The following is an 18,098-nucleotide window of genomic DNA, read 5'->3' on the forward strand; positions in this document are numbered from 1 at the left end:
TATCGAATAGCCTAGGTAAGGGAGATTTTGATAACCTAATCGATATAGATATCGATGATTTTGATCTTGATATTAAAACACCTAAGGTATATATAACCTATATATCCCCTAGCCAATCAGCAGATAAATATACTAATAATATATATAGTATATCTAATCAAAACCACACAAAAGACCAGATTGAAAAACAGGAGATCGTTAAATTGCTTATAAATCGATCTATCCTATCTGATATTGAATTTATCGTGGATACTGCTGCTACTATTTCTGTTATAAACAGACTAGAATATTTCTATAATTATTAGCCTATAAACAAAACTGTTGTATAGGGAAAAGCTAAATCAATTCAAATTAATTATTAAGGAAATCTTATAGTTAGAACTAATTCTAACTATATTTATATAGGGTCGGGTTAATGGCACTACATGAACGTTACTCGCACTACAAACTAAACCACTTTCGGACGACCGCCAATCCACCCGCAAAAGGTACTTGCTACCTTTGCATAAACTCTGCCAAGCCCTTATGTATACATACTGCTATGCATAAGCGTCTCCTGCGGTTACTTTAGAATGTCACCTCGACCTTAACCGCATGATTTCGTTAGTGTTGCCATAACAAATAGTGCTGCATAGTAACACCCCTTCCACCCCAAACCCCTTAGCTTATAAACTCGGATTTCCCTATTCCCCTCCATCTTTTCTCCTTCTATCCAAATCGCTCAAATCCGCAGAGTTTATGAAGTAGGTACGATTTCCTAATTAGGAAGCTGAAATACTAAGGAACAGGTCGATTTCACCGGCTCTTTCGCCCTCCCTTCACACCCTTCACACCCTTCACACCCTTCACACCCTTCACACCCTTCACACCCTTTACACCCTTTGCAGCGCCCTTCGCCCTATTTGCACGCCCAATATAATCCGTTTCGTTCCTCACAATCTCGAATCCAGAGGGATCCCGCTTCGTGGACCGGGATAACCGCGTTGACCGGCGGGTTGCTGCTTCATGACAGGCATTGGCGATTTTCTGGCGGGCAGCGGCAATGGCGGCCTCTTTCGCTGCCACTACCTTGGGATCCTTTCGAGCGTGATTAGCTGCTCTAGCAGGCCGACCACTCACTTTGACATTCGCAGGGTCATTGATCCGAAGCACTTGCTCTAAGTAAAGTGGCTGGTAATCATCTTCGGTCGATGTCAGCAACCACCACTGCCGATGGAACTGCGACCTTGTAAGAGGCTCATCGCCTTCTAGGGCCACCAAAATCTCGTGAATACAGGGTAATCCGAGCGCCTGCCGATAGTAGTGGGTGCAATCCACTACTATCAATTCATTCGCCTGGTATGCAACTAGCTGCCGAGCAACGAGCTGTAAGGCATACGGGGCTACCCAACCCAATACCAACCGGAACAAGGGAACAAGGAGGTTATCAGGGAGCTTTTGACGGTCTTCCGCGAGCGATTGGTTGATTTTAATATGGCGCTCCTTGGCTGCGGTTCGAACCGCACGCATAACACTTAACAAATCACCGACTGAGGTTTTGGTGAATTTTTTGAGATATGCATGGGCCCCCTCGACCCGGGAGGATGAGGTTTCTTCGAAGTGGAGCTTTTGGTTGGTGTAGCAACGGAGAAATCGCTGCTTCATACCATCCTTCATCCACTGATCAGTGATGTATTGAATTGCTTCTGCAAAAACCTTGTGTTTGAATTCCTTTTTAAAGCTCTTCCAACAAGCCTCCATCTCATATACTGTAGGTGCAAAGATGACTTGATTGAAAAGCTCTTTCGCGGATTGCCAACGCGCATTTGTTTCTGGTCGAACGTCGCCCTCCATCTCAAGATAGACCAGTATATGCTGCTGGATCATTGGCCGCAATCGCTTCTCAATGTTCATCTGAATATGCCACACGCATAGCAAAGCCCTCGTATCGGGCATGACAGCATCAAGGGCAGCCAATAAGCTTTCCGCATCATCGGAGAATGTAGTGGTAGGAAGGGGGATCGAACGGGAATGTAGGAAATCACACAGCTTCTCTAACACCCAGCGGTAAGAGCCCTCCTTTTCATCAGAAACAAAAGCAACGGCAACATAGAAAGTGCCTCCATTCGCTGATCTTCCGACGATATCAACCATAGGCATCCGAAAGCGATTGGTCTTATAGGTAGCATCAATCCATAGTAGAGAAGGGTATCGAGCTAGCAGGTCGAGGCCGGATTGAGAGACGCAGATGACACTCCGAATACGCCGTTGACTGCCCGCCTCCGCATCCCAATCGATTTCCCAACCGTCTAGGCCTAAAAGAAGAGCCGCTGTAGGTGAGCAGCCCTTAAGTAACTCCCTCCTCGCACGATAACGAAGGTTGCGGATATCTCTTCTGTTGAGGCAAATTGGAGCGCGGTAAGGGTCAATCAGGTCGGCGCTGGATTTGCTACTAGCTCCTTCGTCGAGGGCTTTCGCCTCGCGTAAAATGTCGAGTATTTCTAGGTTGGTACGACCCTCCATGAATAGGCGAACTACCCGGTCTCTGAGACCTTTGAGCTGATAGCGGCGGTGGATTGGATGCGTAGATGGTTCGGAGGCCATATGGCCACTATGAGAGCCCTCCCTGACCTCAAGGAGCCAGCCGCCCTGCACTTTGGATAGATATGCAGCGAAGTGGCAGCCGCAGCGGCGAGAGGTGAAAGATCGCCCGCTAGATGGGGGTTTATCGTGCTTTACGGGTAGGCCGCTGCGATCGCAATGTAGGTAGGCCGACCAGTCGTTCGAATTCTTCACGGTGATAGCGTATCCCTGTAGGGCGGCGTATCGATTGAGGAGAGCGCGGGCTTCCTGACTAGTAGGCACCGGGATCAGCCAGTTGGTCGGGGGCGGTAGGAGGCCACCAGGTGGTAGAAGGGTTAGGGCGATTGGAAGGAGGGTAGGGTCGGGCAGAAGAAGGGCCATATTGAGCACGGATTTGAGCGATTTGGATAGCTTCGAGGGCCTGAGGAGGAGGATATCAGTAAGGATTCGGCCGCTTCAGGGGCCTCCAGGGGCCCCTGAAGATATAGCTGCTCTAGAAAGCAGTAAACCATAGCTGTTGCCGAATAAATGGTGATGGTATACGGAATGTAGCGATTTAGGAATGTTGGAATGTTAGAATGTTGTGGAATTATACTCCGTACGGCGGTTGTTATGGCAACACTAACGAAATCATGCGGTTAAGGTCGAGGTGACATTCTAAAGTAACCGCAGGAGACGCTTATGCATAGCAGTATGTATACATAAGGGCTTGGCAGAGTTTATGCAAAGGTAGCAAGTACCTTTTGCGGGTGGATTGGCGGTCGTCCGAAAGTGGTTTAGTTTGTAGTGCGAGTAACGTTCATGTAGTGCCATTAACCCGACCCTTTATATATTAAGGAATATACTATATATACCTGGACTAGGTATAAATATACTAAGTACGAACTGCCTAGTAGATATAATATCTACATTCTATAATAACAAAGCCTATATATATACAAAGGATATATATAATAATAAGGATATATACACTATATCTTACCGAAACAGCCTATATTCTATATCTAATATAGATATAACTACTAGAAATATATCTAGTAGAACTACTATATTTACTGCTATTAAACAGAATAGTCTATATAAGACTAATATTGATATCCTTACCCCTAAAGGCTTAGAAAGGAATTAAGCTATTTTATCTATTTAAACTGATAAGCAAGCTATTATAAAACTTTGGCACGAGAGATTAGCTTACATAGGGCTAAATCCCCTACAAAAGATATTAAAACAGATTAATATAGATATATCTAGAGAAGATATATCTAAATATATCGAAGATATCTGTTAAATATACCTACTAGCTAAATATAATAGATCGATTAATAAACGATCTTATGATTCTACTGATTATAATATCGGAGAACGAATCTATAGCGATTTAGGAGGGCCTATTAGCCCTAAAACCTATAACGGTTATAAATACTATATAACCTTTCTAGATAAGAAATCTAGATATCTAGACGTTAGGTTAATAAAAAGCAAAGATTAGGCGCTAGAAATACTAAAAATTTATAAGAATCGGTCTGAAAATCAGACAGATACTACTATCAAAGAAATATTTACCGATAATAGTAAAGAATATATCAATAACAATTTCGCTATATATATAAGGAAATATAGTATAATCTATCGAAAAACTCCTATATATACTAAAGAACTAAATAGTTTAATCAAAAGAATTAACCTTACACTACTTAATAAGCTTAGAAGCTTATTAATCTATTCAAAGGCTAATCAAAATCTATAGGGAGAGGCCCTACTAGCTACGGTCTATCTATATAACCGCACACTACATAGGGCACTACAATTTAAAACACCCTATAATTAACTATATAAAAATATAGGGATCAATAGCCTACTATCACACTAATAAGCACCTAGCTAAGCTACAGCCTAGGAAAAATCTAGCTATATTAGTAGGCTATAGCGATTACATACACTATAAGCTATATAATATAAAGCTTCGGCGAACTATATAGACTAGAGATATAGTTACCCTAGAAGGAAAATTCTTGGCTACGTATCAACCTGATATCAATAAGGATATCAATATAAATAGAGATTATACTAGGGCTATAGAAGTAGACCCTAGCTCTAATAAAAGACCTAATACTAGGGCTATATCACAAGCACAAATAGCTATATACCCTAGTTATAAAATAGAGGTCTAAATACCGAAACCAAGCCTATACTATATCGATAAGGCCTATATATATAGTATTGATTAAACTACTATATTAAATCAGCTAAAAAAGCTATATAATCAATAGATAGATTATATACTATCTGTATTAGTTATATCAGAGCTAAATAGCTTTATCGAAGCTATGAAATCAGATAAAAAGGATCTATAGTATCAAGTATGCCTAGATAAAAACAACGAATTAGTAGCCTAAGATACATATAAAATCGTTAATATACTACCTAATATAACTCCTATAAAGGGTAGGTAGGAGTTTAAAAAGAAATCTATCAAAAACCCTACTACTATTAAGCCTAATTATATTACTAATAGCGATAAGCCTATTAGATATAAGGCTAGATAGGTTATACAAGGATTCTACCAAAAGATTAGTATTGATTTCCTAGAAACATTCTCTACAACAGCTAGAACAGAAACCTGGTATATACTATTAATTATAGCTATTAATAAGGGCTGGCCTATTATCCAATTCGACGTTAAAAATACGTTCGTACACGCTAATATTAATACTGATATTTATACTATATTACTAAAGGGACTATATAATAGCCCTAGCTATAATAATAAGTACTGCTATTAAAAAAGGCGCTATACGGCTTAAAACAGGCGCCTAGACTACAGAATCAATATTTCCAAAAGATAGCTAAAAACCTAGGGTTTAATATACTCCCTTATAACGAAGGGGTATATATTAATAAATATACTAAAGCTATACTAATCGTGTATATTGATAATATATTATTTATATATCACAATAGGGCTTATATAAATAAAACAGCTAAAGCGTTTTATAGATATATTAAACTAGAAGAACTAGGTGATATATCAACATTTTTGGGCAATAATATATCAATTAATTATCGATCAAAGAAGATATATATTAATCAAATCGATTATATATCTAAATTGTTAAAGAAATTTGATATATATCAATATAGGCCAATTCGCCTACCTAGTGAAGCAGGGATCAGACTAAAAAGGAATATCTATTTATCTAATAATCAACTAATTTATCACTATCAACAACAGATAGGATCACTTCTATACGCAAGCCTAAAAACTAGGCTAGATATCGTATTCGTTGTTAACTACTACGCACGATTTATATCAAATCCTGGCCAGGATTATATAAAAGCGCTTAAAAGAATATAGCGATATCTACTATACAGGCCTAATATAGGCCTACTATATAACTGTATAGGTAATAACCTATATATCAAAGGCTATTCTGATACTGATTAGGCCGGAGATCTAGATAGTAGACAATCTACTACTAGATATATATTTAGCCTCTCAGGCGATATAGGCCTAAACAACCCTATATTATAGAATTCACAATTACAAAAGTCAGTGGCCCTTAGCAGCTACGAGGCCGAATATATAGCTATAAAGGAAGCTATAAAAGAAGCTACCTATCTAGCTAATATATTTAACTATATCAACGATTATTTAGATCTAAGATATAGCTATAATATCCCTACTATATTAGTTGATAATAAATCAGCTATAAAGCTAGGGCAAAATCCTGAATTCTATAAGAAATCAAAACATATTGATATACAATATCACTATATCAGGGAAATAATTCAACAGAATAAGGTAAAATTAACCTATATAGCCACAAAAAGGCAACTAGCAGATCTATTAACGAAAAACGTTAATAGAATACTGTTTGAAGAATTTATAAAGCTAGCAAACCTAGTAGAAATATCTACTAAGAAGCTAAATAATATAGCTTAATCTATATACTACCTACTAATCTATATATTAAACTATATATAGATTACGGGGGGAATATCGTATATAGATAAATATAATATTATATTAATAGCTATAGAATCTGCTAGAATCTTCTATATAGCAACCCTAGAAGATATTTATAATATTAAGACTATATATCAGCTGACCTATATAATACTATAACTAGGTTATATAGAATCTAGCAGAACTAAATAACATTAATACAATCTGCCTAAATCTCCCGCTTTCTTAATTATATAAGGAATCTAAATCCCTAAGCAGAGTGATTAGAATTCTAAGTCTCTTCTTATTCTCTAATCTGAATATATACTATCTTACTAAGGATAGTAATTCTTCTTCTACCTACTTAACCCTGCTTCCTATACGTTATAGCCTGCTCACAAGGGCCTTATATTAGCTTACCTAGGGTATTAATTGTATACTCTATATTAGGTATTATTAGAAGTTTACGGAATTGTCCCTTTACTATCGTTAGTAAGGGAGGAGTGATTTCCTTACTCGAAGTTTTACTTCTGATTTTACTTATCTTTACGTAAAGTAAGGATTATTCTAATTAGAAGGATACACCGAGAAACTAAAGTTTCCTAATCCCTAGGGTATCTACTAGTATCCCGCCTATTTAATAACTTTAGTAGAGCTAGTAAAGGTCTAGGTCGGATTTTTATTACTGATTAGCCTTAATCGCGGAAGTACGCTTCTGTCTAAGTTTAAGGGTTAAATTAATTACCTACTTCTAGATCTCGAAAATTTTTCGGCGGTTAACCTTATAAGGCTATCTTAAAGCTCTAGCGAGAGCTTCTAATCTTATTTTGCCCCTTCGTGAATTAAGGGGGGGGATCGATCTTCTAGGAGGGCCCTAAATAAGACATAAGCTTCCTCCTAGTATATAGTCGCAAAGGACTTAACTCTGTTTAAGGGTTTATTACTATATATACTCTAAGATAGGGGTAAAGGGTATATAAGGTTTCTATTATCTCCTAACGTAGAACTAAATATATAGTATATTACTGAAGGTAGGATTACGTACACAGAAGTAGTATATTACGTATATAGAAGTAGTAGAAAGGAGGAGACCGCTTACCGCTATCTAGCCTTAGCTAAGTAGAAGCCTTAGGAAAAAGGTTCCGGGGTCCCGGGATCTTATCCTCCCCTACTAAACTCGATTTCGCCCCGAGATCGTGTATCCGTATAAAGGAGCGCGCAGCTAGCAGTATCTATCTACGAATAGAAACAAAGTAACTAGATATATAAAAGAAAAGGACGTAAAGCCTAAAACTTATAGCTCTCTATAAAAGGATAGCGGAAATTAAAGGACTTCTAAATATAGAAGGGGCCGGGCGTAGTCGGCTATAGTTACAACTTTAGGCAGGCGTAACTAATATACAAAGGAAGTAGCTGAATTTAGTAAACAAAGAATTAATAAGGGAATTAATATAATATAAACAGACACGTTTTATCTCTCTTAAGTAATTTCTTCCTACTTTACTATCCCTCGAAACTATAACTCCTTACTCTCTCTTATATCCGTAAGATTCTACTCCTAAAATAGGTAGGAAAGCTCTAAGATCTTTATAAAGCTTCTAAACTAACGTATATAATAGTAATTACTTACTCTTAAACTAGAAGTCCTAAGAAAGGACTCTCTTAAAACGATTCCTTACTCCTAGGTGTCTTTCTATTTATTAAAGTAAGCCCTTATACTTGTCTCTCCTTAACCCTTAATACTATAATAACTTATCTAGTTTCTTTTGCTCTTAGCCTTAACAGAAGCTCCGAATGTTAGGTTACTACTAGAAAGTATAGTAGTGCTACTACTACTTATACTTAAAAGCGTAAGGCTATTAAAGTAGCTAGTAGCGATAGAAATAATAGTAGTAATACTATAAAGGTAGCTAAAGCTATAACTTAAACTAACGCTTTAAAGGTAATAGGTAGTAGTAGTACTATTAAAGGTACTATTAGAGGTACTACTATAGCTAATAATACGCCTTTTAATACTTTTATTACTTAGGTAGCTAATACTAACCCTTATAAGTAGAGGAATTCCCCTTTTTGTATACTCTTACTAACCTCTATAGTCCTTGTTAGTCTAGATTCCTATAATAACCTATTAAAATCGACTTTTACTTTTACAGCTAAGAAGGCTATACTAGTAGCTATACCTATTTAAGATATTAACTAGTATAATAGGGTTAAGCCCTTAAATACTTCTAGCTAGCGCCGGGCGGCTTACGTCTAATAGTATAGTCTTTAGGCTCTAACCGGTTCCTTCTGCGCTAGTTATAGCCTATAAAAGGGTCCTTTTATATCTTACTATGTCCTTATTATTAGTAGCGACTTAGCCTTCTATAGCGCTTATAGTAATTATTTATTTAATTCCGGTAGTATAAACTATAGCTTACGCTTTAATTTACTCCCTAATTAGATTAAGGCGTCTTTAACTATTCAAAATCCTAACTATCCTATATTAAAGGATTCTTCTATAAGTCTATAATATTATATTTTTATATCCTTTTAATAGCTAACGTTTAAGAATTATTAGGTTCTAACTCTAATTAAGCGTTACGCTAGGTATACTTTTAATAACTTAATCCGTTTAACCTTGAGGGTTTATAGGGTTTATTGTCTTCTTTAGCCCTGCATAAAGTAGGCCGGGCTTTTCCTGTTAGGACTAGGCCTTATTCCTTTCCTTTGTGCTTTAGGGCCTTATAGACCCTATTCTGTTCCCTTCTGCTTCTTCTTCTTCCTTTTCCTAGTTATCTTCGTCTTTATACTCTAGATAGACTAATTTAACTTAGTCTCCCTCTCTCTCTCTCTTCGCTTCCTGTGCTAGCAGTGCTATAGGCGCTATTAACTTTAGAGGAGGTTAAGACTCTTACGCCTCCTACCTCTCCTGCTATTATAGTTATCCTAGCTAGAGCTACTAAAGTTACTCTAGTTATTCCTCCTACCCCTCTAAAGCTAGTAATCGCTCCTATTACCTTACTAAAGGGTATAGATACTAATAAGGCTACTATAGCTAGTCCTTAGAAGAATACCTAGCTAACCTCTCCTCTTAAGGACCCTACTATTTAAGACCCTATCAATATTTCTGGGGTAAGTCTGGAGGCACCACCCGAGAAATCTGGCGGCACCACCTGGGGCCTGATTTCTGCCTGATTACTGCCAAGCCTTTCACGCCTGTTAATTACTAATTTCACCACCCCCTTCCTTCTTACATATACGTATCCGTTCCACCTTATCTTCTATCTTCTACTACTAGGACAGTTATATAACCTACACACTGATTCAAATTAAAATCTATCTACTCCCTCCGCCCTACCCCTCCCCCCTACCCCTACTAATAACCATAGATTCTTCACAGTCTATTTTACCACCTACACTACTACCAGACCTACCATAATTCTACGAAACCTGTGACCTTGCGAGGAAGGCCCTTTAGGAATCTGCTACTAAACAGGGTTTTGCCCTAGTAGTGAAGAGATCTAATAGAAAGAGGGTTAACCTATATTGTTCTCTTTGGCTAGATCCTACTAAGAAAGGTCCTTCGGTCTTATCTAAGGCTAAATCTCGCGAGGTTATTAAGATTAGGACTAATTGCCTACACAAGATTCAAATCTGGCTACAGAAGGATAGGAAAAACGTTATTCTAGACCGCTATAAGGTTGTGGTTAAACATAGTAACTATAATTATAGCCTAATTCCACTAAATCTTCTAGTTAAACTTCGGTAAGAAGAGAGAGAAGAAAAGGAAGAGCGACTTATCGATTACTTTGAAAAGGGCCTAAAACCTATAGCAATCTTAATGCTTTTAGAGTCTGAAAAGAGTCTCCTAAACTTAAAAGACCTCTAAAACCTCTACGCCCGAACGAGATCAATTTTCCTTGCCGGTCGCACATCGATTAAAGTAGTAATAGAGAGCCTACCTAGGTGGATTATACAACACGAATTAGATAATAGGCAGCGGCTAATCAGAATCCTTTTTATCTTAAGGATTAGCCTCCAATTTCTTCGTGTTTATCTAAATGTTCTATAGATAGATACTGTCGACATAAGTGGGTGCATAAGCCCATGAGAGCTATCGAACTTGACAGAATGCGACGGAACGTCCACGTGACGACGATCTTCAACGATTGACATCAACAGATTGCACACATGACGAAAGAGCTTCAACACTCTATTTCTTCTGATTTCTATGAGATTCTAGTCTGACGTATTGCCTTGATTTCATGAAGTTATAAATATTGCCTGTTTTCCATAGCTAGTTGAATCAAGTTTAATGATTGTGATGAAGTTGGAGCATTCTTCTATCATAAGTTAACTTCCGATTCTGAGCCGAATCGTACGACCTGACCTGACCTATACGATTCTTCGCCAATCGTATACTGATTTGACCAATCGTGCACACTCGCTTGCTTGTGCACGCCGAAGGATTTATGCTGACCCCGTAAATCCGACAGTTATGAGCCCGATCGCTGCAGCCTGTTGCTAAAGCTTTCGGATTCACTCTTCTCTGATCTTTCGACTACTTTCGCCTTATCTATCTCTTACTTTCGTCTCACCTGTCTATCACTTTCGCTTTATAAGTGATGGATTCGACCAATATTCAAGCCACCTGGCTTAACTACCCTTTGAAGTGCCACGCGCACTGGATCCCTTGGTATACTGCTGTGCAAGACTATGCACTATCGAATGGTGTGTGGAAATACACCAATCCTGACGAACAGCCTGCTACACCTCCGCAGGAGCCGATAAAGCCACAGATATCTGATGTGGTTAAACGACCATCGAATACGTTCACTTCAGACGAACAACCTACGCGCCTGATTGATCTTACACCTGATCAGCTATCAATCTACAAGATTCTGCTAAGCGAGTATGAGTCGTCGAAATCAGACTACCTTCGCTATATGCGCGCAATCGAATTGCTAAAGCAAGGCATTCGCTCATCACTTACGCCTGAGGGAAGGCAAATCGTCAACGGCCTATCCCCACGTGAAGCCATCATAAAGCTTCGTGCTACGTTCGCTCTATCAAGCCAATCGAAGAACCGCCAAATCCTACGCGATTGGGATGCATTGAAGCGCCAAACGCCGCCTACCAAGCCTTCCAACCTAGCCACATGGTGCCAGAAATGGGTGATTTGCCAAGCCGACGGCGAACAGGCCAATATTGCCCAGTTCCAAGATCCCTTATCACCAATTTATGACTTCCTAGAGGCTATTCAACCTTGCGATCAAAGCTTCTACACGTTCTGGCATAACACTATCCTTCAGGGGATAAAGCAGCCTACTTTGACAGAGCTAGTCAATCAATTTATCGACCAATATCGATCAGCCCCGCCGTCTACTAGCGGAAGCAAACGGCAGATTGCTCACACGACCTATCAGGGCCGAAATCCTGATGACGACGATGATAGTAACGAAAAGCCACCGAAACCACGCCGAAAGGGCACCTGCCCTTGCCAGGGTCCACCTAATGACGGCAACCACGATTTCAACAGATGCCCATACATCAATCCACGCGCTAGGCCTAAGGGCTGGCAGCCAGACGAAGAAATTCAACAGACCTTCCAAAGGATTTGCGAATCATCACCTGCATTTAAGACTGCGTACGACCTTGCGGTCAAAAGACACCAAAAGCCAGCTAAATCGGGCAACCAGAAGCATACACACAAGCGCGAGCTAGAGCAAGCTCCACCAGATGAAGAAACGACGACTAGGGATGCTTTCTCTGCCTATATCCCGAAACAGCAAGCTGAAGACCTCTTCCGAGCCGATGATGGGAAAGCCATGAGCACGATTTGGATCCCAGCTAAGAAAAATGACACCTGGTGCTATGATACTGGAGCATCTATCCATGTCACGAACAACAGAGATCTACTATCAAACTATAGGCCAGTCGTTTCCTCCGTCATGGTAGGAAATACTGAGACCACTATCCTCGGATATGGAGAGCTTATCTTGAAGCCAACACAATCTCTTGATGGAACCAGTTTTCCCTTGAAGCACGTCGCATATTGCCCTGGATTCCATATCAACCTAATCTCTGCAGAAAGAGCTGCAAGCGCTGGAATCTATCTGAATGGCAAAGACTACACGCTAGAGGAGAAGGATGGCACGCCAATATGCCGATTGAATGCGAAATCAGGCATTTATTTGATCAAATGGGACGAAATGTCTACTACCGGACACTCTGCCAATCACGTTTCCCTTCCTTCACCTATCTCTCAGCTATCTCTCACTTCCGATTCACTTGATGATGATATTGCTAGCCAATTCGACAAGATTGCCCTATCTTCACACACGAAGAAGCCGCTGGATGGAACCATCGACCAATGGCACCGACGATTAGGCTATATCAGCCACGACGTTATAGCACGACTACCAGAGCACTCATCAAATATCACTGTCAAAGATATATCCTCGCCTATCAGCCATTGCGAAGCATGCAAACTGGCTAATTCACCACGTCAAATCTCTCGATTACCGATGCGATATAATCGACCGTTCGAATCGCTGCACTGGGACCTTATTCACTTCGAGCAATCGCTCACGAAAACTTCCTACCTATCACATTCGGTCGATCCAGTGACTAAATATCAGCTAGCGCAAGACCTTCCTTCGAAAACCGATTCAACACAATCGCTGTCTGACCAAATCGACTTCGTACGAAACCAATTCAACCTAAGCGTCCTTACAGTGCATTCAGATGACGAAAAGACACTATCCGACTTCTTCAACTAGCAAGCAACCGCTCGCGGAATCAAGCTAGAGACTACTCCGCCCTATCAGCCTGACCAAAATGGCTACGCCGAACGATATGGTGCATTGATATCAAAGATGGCTAGGCAGATGACGATTGATGCAAATCTACCAAGCTATCTATGGCCTGAAGCAGCTAAGACAGCTGTTTATATTCAAAATCGCATACCACACCGATCAATCAACTGGCAATCGCCACATGAAGCACTCGCAGCCTATCTAGGCGATAATGCACCACATTGGCTACAAGCCAAACCTGACCTTTCGAATATACGAATCTTCGGATGCAAAGCGTACGTGCGCATCAACAAGCTTCCTAGACTAGCTAAGCTAGCGCCACGCGCGGCTATCGGCTACCTAGTAGGCTATGAAGCACACAATATTTGGCGAATTTGGATACCCTCTAATCGCCGAGTGATTCGTGCACGGGACGTGCAATTCAACGAAGACGAATTCTACGATTCCTTATTGCCTAATCAGAAGATTCGCATCTATGAAGATAGCAATCTATCGCAGCCGATTACCACTCTTGATGATGAAGAAACGCTCAAGATCCTTGACGATATCGATATACCAATTGCCTCCCAACAGACGATGCAGTATGATCTAGGGGGTGGAAGCCCTAGTACAACGGCTAATTTAGATCCTGCTGCACCCTCTCAGCCTTCCGAAACTTCATTTTCGCCTCACTTTCAGCTCACTTCTGATCCTGACGATCATGACGAAATCCTTGGAGACCAACCGCCTACCCCTCCACTGGATCCAAAAGCAGACGAATTTGACCAATCTGACCAATCAGACCCTTCTGATACTGAAGATACTGGCCAATCTAGCCAGATGCAGCCTTTCGTGCTTATTGATAACACCAATTTCGACCCTTCCGGTTACGAACCACTGATATCGACTAAACGCCCACGTTCTGATTCAGATGCTAGCCAAGACCATGGTGAAGCTAAGCGCCCTCATATCAACCTCACAGCGTTTATGCAGGCCTTCCTGCTAGACCAAAGCATACAAAAGCAGCCAAAAATTCTGATATCCTCCATTCCACCTGCACCATCCGGCTACAATCAGCTAACTAGCCACCCTTTTGAGAGCCAATTTCGTCAAGCTATGCAGATTGAATTCAACAAGCTTATAGATATGCGTGCATTTGAACCAATAAGCGCACATCTAGTCACCCACGCACATCAGACGAATTGCAAAGGAATTGACCAATCAGACTGCCCCCGCCACCAGTTTATTCCAATGCGATGGGTATTCGCTTATAAATCAGACGAATCAGGCTATCTCACACGCTTCAAAGCCCGTTTATGTGTGCGTGGAGACACACAAGTTCCTGACGACCAAGACGCTCGCACTAGCACACTCGCGGCTAGAACGTTTCGCACGCTTATCGCGATTATCACACGATTTGACCTTGAGACCTTTCAGATGGATGCTGTCAACGCCTTCCTAAACAGCTCGCTAAAGGAAGAAGTTTACTGCCGATATCCCCCAGGATTAGGCAGGAAATCGATGGTTTTACGCTTGCATAAAGCAGTATATGGCCTACGAATCGCTGGTAAGCGATGGGAAGATGATATTAAAGAGATGCTGCTCTCACTTGGATTCAAACCTTGCCCTGATGACCCTGCCCTTTATACCGATAATCGTATGATTATTATGGTATTCGTCGACGATTTCCTTGCTGCCTATCACAAAAGTGAGAGTTCGCACGCTCAGCAAATCAAAAGACTACTCTCAGAACGATTCGAAATGAAGGATTGCGGCGAACTGACACAGTTTATTGGTATTCGAATCGTACGTGATCGATCAAAACGAAAGACCTGGCTAAATCAAGCAGCCTACATTGAAAAGATAACTGCTAGATTCAACCTGCTAAACAGCCAGAAAGCCCCGATACTACCACTTCCAGCCACACAAAAGCTTGATCCAATTCTGACAGAACCAATTGACCCGAAAATCGTCAAGCTATATCAACAAAAGTGTGGATCTACCCTTTTCCCTGCTGTTTGGACCCGACCAGATACTGCATTCGCCAACCAATTGCTAGCTAAATCGCTTACTCGCTGCAATGAGAAGCATTTAGCAGCTGTCGACTATCTGATATTGTATCTCTATGCGACGAGATACCTTTCGCTCTGCTTTGACAGCGAAATGAGAGCTTCTATCTTCACTGCCGCCTCAGATGCAAGCTTTGCTGACAATCCTGACCGAAAGAGCTCTGAAGGATTTATCTTCTGCTTATTTGGTGGCCCAATTGAATGGAAATCGCGCAAGCAGAAGACTATCACCACATCGACCACAGAAGCCGAATTGCTAGCTATTAGCCACGCGGCTAAGCAGCTATACTGGATCAAACGCCTCTTTTCCTTCATCCAATTCGAAACTGACCAATTGGATGTAATCGAATGCGATAATCAGCAGACAGTTGATTTGCTCACGCGCGAGAAATCAACATTTCAGACCAAACTTCGTCATGTTGATATCCACCAGCTTTGGATTCGCCAGGAAGTCCAAGCTAGACGATTGCGAATTGAATGGGTCAAATCGGCCGAAATGATAGCCGACGGCCTCACGAAGCGCTTATCTGCAGAAAAACATGCTGCCTTTGTTCAACAGCTAGGCATGGAGATCTTACCTGCAGAGAAATCCCCTTCCTTCTGATATCTCTCATTCAGCTCTCACTTTGACCTCACATTGAGAGCTGAGGGGGTGTGTCGACATAAGTGGGTGCATAAGCCCATGAGAGCTATCGAACTTGACAGAATGCGACGGAACGTCCACGTGACGACGATCTTCAACGATTGACATCAACAGATTGCACACATGACGAAAGAGCTTCAACACTCTATTTCTTCTGATTTCTATGAGATTCTAGTCTGACGTATTGCCTTGATTTCATGAAGTTATAAATATTGCCTGTTTTCCATAGCTAGTTGAATCAAGTTTAATGATTGTGATGAAGTTGGAGCATTCTTCTATCATAAGTTAACTTCCGATTCTGAGCCGAATCGTACGACCTGACCTGACCTATACGATTCTTCGCCAATCGTATACTGATTTGACCAATCGTGCACACTCGCTTGCTTGTGCACGCCGAAGGATTTATGCTGACCCCGTAAATCCGACAGATACTATATATAAGACTAATCGGTAAGATAGGATAAATAAGAGAAAGATAAGAGGAAAGTAAGAGAAAGATAAAACTAATCTACTTAGGCTAACTAGGTATAATATACTAATAATCAACATTATCGGACAAACCTTAACAAGGAAAACCTTCTACGTAGCTCATTACTTTGTTAATAATAAGCAAGAATCGTCGTATCTTTAGACATTTTAAGCTCTTTAAATACAGCTTTTACAAGCAAAGATTCAAGCTCTACGTGTTATCTTCTCCGACGACGCAGACTCTCTTCTCAACGCATATAGAGAGATCTTTAAGGATTCAACTTGTATACTCTGTCTCTAGCACATTATAAAGAACATTAAAACTCGTGTGCGGCTAATGATTTCAAAGCAATTACTCTTACAAGACCCTGATTTGGACGTTCTAAAGAAGACTATTAAGGAATAGCGATCTATTAAGGCTAAGTTTATATAAATTATCCTTAAGCCTACTAAGGATAGGATAGAAGCAAGAAAGGCCTCTTTTCTAGAAGCCCTTAGCGACCTAATCTACTAATTAGCAATCGAATATATTGAAAAGCAGTGGTTTGGTAAGAGGGTAAAGTAATTTATACGCTGCTATCTCAACGGAATTCTCTATTATAATAAGCTTACTTCTTCTCGTGTAGAAGGAGCCTACGCAAAGCTTAAGCGAGAAATTCGTACCTTAACTAGCGACATTCTTGCGACTATGTAAGTCGTTTCTCGAGTTGTTTCCTATACAAATTCGTAGGCTTTTAACTTAATACAAGACGAAATACACTGTTACTCTGTCTGGCTTTAAGTACTAATTTTACGCAATCTTATCGGTCGAATCTTAAGAAGCGCAATTTGAAAGGTTTATAATATATAGCAGACTTTTAGCTAAGCAGGGAAACCACTACCCTCTTGTACCTAATACTACTAGAAATCTCTTAGTCTCCTATGTAATTATATAATTAAAGATCTTATAGATAGTGGCTAATCTCTTCTTCCGTCCTATTTTAACCAACAACACTAGCTAATCCTGCCAAATCGGGTATTTCAGACGAATCGGCAGCGAATAAGAAGGATAGGAAGGATTTAGATTAATAAGCTAGCTCGGGTAAAGGGGGTTAGACGGCCGAAGTTGCTAGAGACTGTGAAGCGTTAGCAAAGATAGGGGGGAAAGCATATTACCGGTCGGAAGCTTAGGGTAAAGCGAAGGCGAGGTACCTACGTTTCCATGGATAAAACCATAGGAATTGTAGTACCACCACCTTCAAAGAGAACCGATATATCGATAAGGCGAATACTATCAAACTGGGAGACAAAACTTCGGCAAGGGCGCGGGGCTGGCCGCGGTCGGGAGGCTAAGAAATTGGTGATGGCGGAGAAGGAATTGAAGAGAAAGGCACGGCAGATTACTAAGTGGCGAATTGGCTAAGCTAGGAGATAGATTTTAATTTGAATCAGTGTGTGGGTTATGTGACTGTCCTAGTAGTAGAAGATAGAAGATAAGGTGGAGCGGATGCGTGTATGTAAGAAGGAAGGGGGTGGTGAAATTGGTAATTAACAGGCGTGAAAGGCTTGGCAGTAATCAGGCAGAAATCAGGCCCCAGGTGGTGCCGCCAGATTTCTCGGGTGGTGCCTCCAGACTTACCCTATTTCTGTGG

General features: G+C 40.7%; 1 protein-coding gene across 1 annotated transcript; it reads right to left on the minus strand.

Annotated features, from left to right (window-relative positions):
- Positions 1–795: 795 nt before the first annotated feature.
- On the minus strand, positions 796–2,943 carry N7473_003170 (transposase; the record flags this gene model as incomplete). The annotated part of the gene is made up of 1 exon (XM_057149110.1): positions 796–2,943. The coding sequence occupies one exon, from the start codon at positions 2,941–2,943 to the stop codon at positions 796–798; it is 2,148 nt and encodes a 715-aa protein (XP_057012764.1).
- Positions 2,944–18,098: the final 15,155 nt, after the last annotated feature.

The sequence above is a fragment of the Penicillium subrubescens genome (genome assembly GCF_028828155.1).
Source record: "Penicillium subrubescens strain IBT 31985 chromosome Unknown utg000002l_segment0_segment0, whole genome shotgun sequence".
Lineage (NCBI taxonomy): Eukaryota > Fungi > Ascomycota > Eurotiomycetes > Eurotiales > Aspergillaceae > Penicillium > Penicillium subrubescens.